Raw genomic sequence first — 8057 nt, 5'->3', positions numbered from 1 at the left:
TGCTCTGCCCCCCCATAAATAAATGAACATTAAAAAAAAAAAAAGCTCAGAGCTGCCTTGAAGCAGGAGGTCCTTCCTGGAACCCCTGACTCTGAAATGGACTTCTGGTCCTCTGGCTAGAGAGAGCACTGTAGAAGTTGCTGCCTTATTTGGTGTTATCAAGAGCCTGAGAAGCTGTGTGATTTCCTCTGCAAGGACTGTAAACAACCATAATTGGATGAGAAGGGCACAGCACTCTCACAAGGGAGTCTCCTGCTTCGTGCCCTGCTCGGCTCTCCCCACATTGACTTTCTTTCTCTCTCTGAAGCCCTGTGACTGTTCTTTCCTCCATCCAGCCAGTTCAGGCCAATCTTGATTCATTTCCTCCAGCCCCGCCATGGCGGGGCCACTATGCGTCAACCATCGTTCTGATTATGCAGCCATGGTCTTCCAGCCCAGGTCAAAAAGAGACAAGAGGTTGGTGAGGCCCACTCTCCAGTGGGGTTTTTGTAGAAAGGATCCTGTAACTCAGTGACTTTTCTGTCCTCGCTCCCAACCCCAGCTCATTCTGCTTCCATGTTCCTGGACTCCCCAGTGATTCTCTATGTCACAGTGGCCTGCTCCCCCTTTCCCTCAAAACGCTGATTCCCAAATTGCACAGTAATTGAGAAACACATCTAAGTCAAACTACAGAAGCGTTCCATTTCCCACATGGACTGTGCTTCTTGAATGTGAAAATTTTAAAGTAGACTACCTTGTCAACCGTTCTTTGCCTCCATTTTGGTTTGCTCTTCTATTGGCAGGTGTTTCTCACAGTTAGGCTCTAAAATTCCCTGCCTAGACAGACTTCCCAATCCTCACCTTTTCAAGTGATCTGCTCAATCACTACTTCACTCACGCTTGCAGACATAAATGCATACGCTTAAAAACATTTGCTGAGCCCTGGGATCAGGCAGCATCCCAGGCACTGAGACTCAAAGGCATGCTCATTATTCTCAAAGCACTCACAGTACAATAGGAAAGAAATATGTCCTCAGAGGCTTAAAGTGCTATGTGATCAATGTTTTAATAGGGACCTATTGGTGGCTGTGTGAGCAAAAGAGAGACCCAAAATAAATTAGTTTTAGCAAAAATAGACATTATTTGCTTCAAACAACTGAGGTTCGGTGAGGGAACCTGGCTCCAGGCATGACGGGGTTCAGAGTTCAGATGATATCAGGATGCCCCCTCCCCTCCCCCACCTTGGTTTCATGGCATCTGCCTGGCTTTCAGCTGCTGGCCGTCCCCCATGGAGCAGAATGAGAAGAGGCTCAGATACAGGGATGGGCCACACCCTCCCAAAATATAACTGTGCAAGTGCACATAGTAACATCAGCTACACACACATACTCACACAATCTCTCACTGTCGTCGTTCCCCCCCCCCCACCCCACTATATAACAAAACTGTTCTTTATAGGGAGTTTCTAAATGACATTGCCCTGCATTGTCAACTCGAATGAAAGAATTCATAACACAAGACTTGGGACCATGGAGGGGGCCTAGACTGATGAGTTTATGACTGTGATGAAAAGTGGAGTCTCTGGGAACTATTAAGGACCTGATAGATGAGAATCACCTTGGGATCAAATCTGGCCTTGGAGAGAGCCCTATCTGAGGTCTCCACTCTCTTTGGTACGGACCAGATCCAAGGGGGTGGGGGGAGGGCACATGAGGGAGAGACACAGGCCCAGGGATTTCCTAGTTTTAGATTCATCACAGCTGGAAAGCATCTCATTTTACAGATGAGGCACTGACACCAAACAGGGTCCACAGTGAATAAGTATCAAATCGGAAGTATGCTATATATTACCAAACAGCATAAATAGTTGGATGTTTTGTGCGCATATACCAAAACATTCGTGCAGTTGTTTTTCTTGTAGCGGTATGACTGGAGATTTATATTTTCATTTGTATTCTATACATCCTCCTCTCCGCAGCCTGCGGGACTTTTCTGAAGCACACAGCTGATAAAGTTACTTCCTTGCTTAATTTCCTTAAATGGATCCCCTGTGCTCTCAGGAGATGCACATTTCCTATCATATAGGCTTCTAGAAGATAGAGTTTTAGGGCAACCCAAAGGTCAGAAATCTAGGCGAGGTGCTCCATGGAAAGTTGGGACCCCCAAAGACTAAACCTTCAGTATGTTTCTCTTAGTGAGAAGTAAAACTATGGAGAAACTGCTTGATCAAGCTTGGCTCTCAGTGAAGAAAAATTCTCTCGCTTGAGAATTTGTAGCCACAAGTCAGTATCACGTTGTGGCCCTAAAACATCAAATGACAGGGGAGGTTTCTGGGGACATCCCAAAAGTTGAAAGCCATGCTGGGAAGGTCCCCCAGTCAACTAGCGAAAGAAAACACAAGACCTCTCTGGAGGAAATTAGCTATAATTCAGTATACTTCAGGCCTCCAAAGAACTCCTACAGATAAGTCCCAAGGAAAGTGAACAGCTCATAGTCAAAAATCACAAATACAGGAAGAAACAAGGCACCATATGAAAGTGATAGAAGGAATAATAGGCGGTAAAATCAGACATACATAGACTTCAGCGCGGGAATTATCAGAGAAGCATAATATTGCCGGGGCTGATGAGGTTAGAGATATAAAAGAGAAAATTGACAATGGGAGCCAGCATCAAGAGATGAAGAAATGACCAAGCAAATTTGAAAACAAAATCTCAAGCAGAGCTTCTAGAAAGTAATACCATAAAAAGTGAATTTAAAATTCAGTGAATGGATTAAACGACACAGTGGAAAGGAGACTAGTAACCTAGAAGACGCATCTGTAGAAATTATCCAGAAAGCTGCCTAGCACACAAAGAGGTGGAAAATAAAAAAGAATGTAAGTGATGTGGAAAAATAGAAAAAAGAAACTTTAACATGTATTGAATTAGACTTCCAGAACGACATAGTAATAAAAATCATCATAAGAATTAGTGAATATATAGTACTTACTATGAGTCTCTATTCTAATTTTTTGAATGTTTTATTTATTCTTTTTTTATGTTTATTTTTGAGAGACAGAGAGAAAGCAGGGGATGGGCTGAGAGAGAGGGAGACACAGAATCCTAAGCAGGCTCCAGGCTCTGAGCTGTCAGCACAGGGCCCGATGCAGGTCTCAAACCCACGAACCGTGAGATTATGACCTGAGCGGAAGTCGGACGCTCAATTGACTGAGCCACCCAGGCACCCCATAATGTTTTATTTATTCTTGAGAGACGGAGAGAGACAGAGCATGAGCCAGGAGGGGCAGAGAGAGAGAGAGAGGGACACAAAATCCAAAGCGGGCCCCATCAGGCTGACATCTGAGCTCTCAGCACAGAGCCCAAGGTGGGGCTCAAACTCACAAGCCGAGAGATCATGACCTGAGCTGAAGTCGGAAGTTCAACCGAATGAGCCACCCAGGCGCCCCTATGAGGCCCTATTCTAAACTGTTACATAACTAATCCATTAATCTTCACAACAAACCTATGGTTTTGAGTAAATGAATAAATGAGTAAATAAATTTTTCAGATCGCTTTAAATACTTCACGGTTAAGTTTTTAAACTAAATTTGGCTGCGGCACGGGCACATGAAAGGAAGCCATAAGAGCTAAGGCTCTAGATGATCTGAAAATGATCTAGCTAACAAATATCATACGGTAGAGGGAGGTTGGTGATAATACGTGCAGTGTGCTAAATTCCTTATCTTTCCTAAAGGGAACTCAATATACCTGTTGTTGGCATTGACAAATCGAAAGCAGAAATGTAGTTTCATTATACAAAGCTATAACTTTAACATCTAAAAGAATTAAGGATGGAAACAAGAGGGGCGCCTAGGTGGCTCAGTTGGTTAAGCGTCCGACTCTTGATTTCAGCTCCGGTCATCAGGTCATGATCTCAGGGTTGTGAGATCGAGCCCCACCTTGGCCTCCATGCTGAGGGCAGAGTCTGCTTGAGATCCTCTCTCTCCCTCTCTCTGCCCCTCCCCTGCTGGCACACTCTCTCTTTCTAAAAAAAGAAGGAGGAGGAGGAGGAGGAGAAGAATAAGAATAAGAATGGAAATTAGACATACTGGTTGTTACTGAGGAACACAATTGGGAGAGGCTTCACTTTCACTTTATACACCCCGGTGTCATTTGAAATAAAATTAATTGTGCATACCTTGCTTCTGTAATTAAATTTTTAAAAGATCAAGGAGAGCTCGGCTGGCTCAGTTGGTAGAACATGCGACTTGATCTTGGGGTTGTGCTTTCCAGCCCCACATCGGCTGTACAGATTGTAACTGAACAGACTTTAAAAAGATCAAGCGAGCCAGGCCACGCAGGGCCTTGAATGCCAAGCAAACAATTCTTTAGCTATGGAAGCTCACACTGCTTGGTGGATGGTTTACTGCCCAGGCTCACAGAGGGCAGCAAAAGGCTCCAGGGCAGCTAGTTATTCCTCACAAGGCGGGGGACCGGATGGGGTAGGATGGGGACAGGCTGAGATAAGTGATTGGAGTCATGGCAAATGAAAAACATCTCGTGAAGTTTCTTGTTTGACACATCTCCAGGATCTCATTTGCCAGTGCCCTTTCGGCAGGAAATCACAGGGGCTGTCATCCAGCATCCTGATAAGCCTCAGGCTGTCACCGAAGTTCACTCCTGCTACGGCAGACATCTTGCCATCCAGAGGGGAGAGAAACATTCTCCACTACCTGCCAATCTCAGGAAAGCTCTTCCCTTTCTATTCTCTGCTTCCAGCAAGAAGAATGGTGCTCAGGTAAGAGCCTGCTCAAGAACTATCTTCTTGCAAAAGCAGTTTCGTTTTCTTCCTCTTAGTCTACATGCTCATGAATTCATCTCAAGGTAGGGCATGCGGGACACCAGGGGCACCCCACGGCAAATCAGGGGGCATGAAGCTCCCTCATGATGCTTTGGGTGCTGGCAGCTTGGACTGTGGGAGAGCCAAACAGGATCCACCAAGTTCTTTTTGCTTCTATCCTCTCTCCCTATACTCTCTCTTTCTCTCCAAACATTCAAATCTGCAACTATGGAGAGGTCTGTTTTGCTACTTTTAATTTAGGGAGCAAGATGGCAGGCTGGCATGAGACTCCAAAGCTAAATTGTTTTAACAACCTCCGCTTTCCCAGATTTGCTTGCTATTCAAAGGTGGGGTTTTTGTTTTGTTTTGTTTTGTGGCTCCTGTATCTGGCATTACCCCAGCAGAAAATGTAGGGCACAAGCTAACAGGATATTTGGAGCGTTTAATGAAAGGTCTGGTTACACAGGTATGGGCAGAGCTAAGGAAAATCTATAAAGGATGCTGACTGAAGCCCCCAGAGATAAGGCCTGAAGAGAAAGGGGAAGAAATTACCAGAACCCAGGAGGGCTGTGGCGGTAGGGGTAGTTGTAGCTGTGCCTGTAGGAAAGGGCCACCAGACGGGCTCTAAGTCCTCAGGAAGAGTAACACCTCCACTGCCAAACTGCAGCCTGGTGGACAGAGAGAGCCAGAAAGTCACAAACCCCCAGCCGCCCTCCTCGCGCCCTCCAGCTCCTGTCTGTGTCTCCCTTTCGCTGAAAGCAACCAGGAGCCAGAGACAGAGGGAGCCCGTTGATGAGGACGATAAGGACAGAGAGGCGGGTAGAGAAGATGGAAATGAGATGTGATGGCAAATGGGGAAAATCCGTCTCTTCTTATGGCCTCCTCCCAGTTGATGTTTCCTGGGACTTCGTGTCTCTATGCGAGTCGGTCAGTTTCTCATTGTATCTCCTCAGTATGTTTGTTTCACTGTTTGCATCTCCGTATCTGGTGTCACTTCTCCGGAATAACCTCTCATTATCATCATAGATGCCTTGAGAACTGATTTCAATTTTGTAGGGTTTTTTGTTTTGTTTTGTTTTTTAAAGTAGGAGTACACAGGTATTTAGAAGTACTTTAAGTTCATGATTTTGGCTGCCCTAGAAAGAAATCCATTGTAAGAGTGACCTACACTGTGTCCCCCACAACAGAACTGGGTGCTGGGGACACACTAATGGACAGAAAGAAAAGCATTTCCTGTCCTCATAGAGCTCACACACTGGGCCATTTCTGGCCAAGAGGCTTGGCCATACTCATGCCTGTCATAGAAAAAGGTCACATTCCTTTCATGACCCTAAATCACGATCTCCTTTCTGGTGGATGGACCACGCTCAGTCACTGAGATTGTCCACAGGTTATGCCTGAGTCTTCTGACTTCCTTGTCTTAAGAGAAAATCTCAGTCCCAGGCAGAAAGAATGCCAAGCTCAGAGTCCTGTTGTCATCACACATAACCCGTCCAGACTTTTCAATTCCTGCCTCCCCCCGCCAGACCTGGCATGAGCCCTAGAATATTCCCATGTCAGTAGAGGGTCCATGTTGCGGTAGAGAGAGCCCAGTTTTAGAGTTAGAGAGAACTGGTCTGAATCCAGGTTCCAGAACTTCAGAGCACCGTGGCCTTCAGCAAGTATCCTAATTTCTGCAAGCCTCCGTTTCCCTCCTCGGTAACATGGAGACAGTAATCCTCATGTAGCAGGCTGGCCCTGAGAATCAGGGGGCACACAGCAGGTGCTCAAGTCTTGTTTGTGTTCCCAGGAATACCAGTGGAGGGTTTCTGAGCATTGATCCCACCGCCCCGGCCTGGGAGGGCACACTCACACCAGTGAATGGAACAGATGAGGACCATCTTCCAAGTAACAACGTGGAAATCCTGATCGTGACTTTGCTGACCTTCATCTTTGCCCTGGGCGGGCTGGTGGGAAACGTGACCGTGCTCTGGCTGCTGGGCTGCCGCATGCAGAGGAACGCTTTCTCCGTCTACATCCTCAACCTGGCAGGAGCTGACTTCCTCTTCCTCTCCTCCCAGGTTGTATATGCCCTGGAGGCGCTCATCAACTTCCATTCGGTGTACTTTTCCATCCCCAGATTTTTCACCACCATGTGGACCTTCGCCTACATCGCGAGCGTGAGCATTCTCAGCGCCATCAGCACCGAGCGCTGCCTGTCGGTCCTTTGTCCCATCTGGTACCGCTGCCACCGCCCAAGACACACGTCAACTGTGACGTGTGGCCTGCTCTGGGCCCTCTCCCTGCTGCTGAGCATCCTGGAAGGGGAGTACTGTGGCTTCCTGTTTAGGGATTTTGACCCTGGATTGTGTCTGGCGTTTGATTTCGTCACGGCCGCCTGGCTGATTTTCTTATTTGTGCTTCTCTCTGGGTCCAGCCTGGCCCTGCTGACCAGACTGCTGTGGGGCTCCCAGCGGATGCAGCTGACCAGGCTGTATGTGACTGTGGGGCTCACAGTGTTGGCCTTCCTCTTCTGCGGCCTGCCCTACGGCATTCACTGGTTTCTCGTATTCTGGATTCAGCAGGGTTTTGATGAGTCCCTCTGGTATCTTTATCTGGCTGCGCTCACCCTGTCCTGTGTCAACAGCTGTGCCAACCCCATCATTTACTTCTTTGTTGGCTCCTTCAGGCAGCGGTGGCCCCGGCAGCGGAAGACCCTCAGGATGGTTCTCCAGAGGGCCCTGCAGGACGCATCGGGAGGGGATGAAAGCGAAGTCCGCCTGCCTCAGGAAACTCTGGCGATGTCGGGAAACAGTCTGGCGCCCTGATTCGGCGTCTGCCTCAGTCAGAGAAATGTGGCTTTGAGAACCAACTCTGTCCCTATCGGTTGGGGAGGTTTTCTTCACTTCTCTCGGCCTTGGGGCCCCTGACCTTCAAACCCTAAAGTTGTAAGATAAGCCTTACGGTTAAGATAATTTCCTCCCTCGTGAGGACTGCAGCGGTACCTGTGAAACAAATACTGAGTGTCGCGCCTCAGGGACTGCCTTCCCCAGGGCCTTCGCTCCACCCCAAACTCTACCAACTCTGGGGTCCCCTTTAGGAGAACCCCACCTTCAGCACAGGCTGAAAGCAGCACAGGACGGTCTAAATTCGTTTGGTCGCTGCACTTGGGAGGGACTGGAAGAACATTCCATGGCAAGTTTCTGTGGTCACCCTCCTGCATCTTGTCTCCATAAAATTGAAAGAATTAAAGAGCAGACTAGCCTCGGAGAGCAGTC

At 47.6% G+C, this 8057-nt stretch overlaps 1 protein-coding gene across 1 annotated transcript; it reads left to right on the top strand.

The window, feature by feature from the left end:
* Positions 1 to 376: 376 nt before the first annotated feature.
* Positions 377 to 7607, top strand: MRGPRX2 (MAS related GPR family member X2). Its single transcript, XM_047823238.1, has 2 exons — positions 377 to 456; positions 6590 to 7607. Exons 1-2 carry the CDS (start codon positions 377 to 379, stop codon positions 7605 to 7607), a joined length of 1098 nt encoding a protein of 365 aa, XP_047679194.1.
* Positions 7608 to 8057: the final 450 nt, after the last annotated feature.

This window comes from Prionailurus viverrinus, chromosome D1 (genome assembly GCF_022837055.1).
Source record: "Prionailurus viverrinus isolate Anna chromosome D1, UM_Priviv_1.0, whole genome shotgun sequence".
NCBI classification, from domain to species: Eukaryota; Metazoa; Chordata; class Mammalia; order Carnivora; family Felidae; genus Prionailurus; species Prionailurus viverrinus.
The sequence above is the reverse complement of the archived record's forward strand: the minus strand, read 5'-3'. Positions and strand labels throughout refer to the sequence as shown.

Coding starts and splice junctions, on each gene's coding strand:
- MRGPRX2 (XM_047823238.1), top strand. CDS start 377: ATGGCGGGGCCACTATGCGTCAACCATCGTTCTGATTATGCAGCCATG. Junction 457..6,589: donor AGGTCAAAAAGAGACAAGAG/GTTGGTGAGGCC, acceptor TTGTGTTCCCAG/GAATACCAGTGGAGGGTTTC.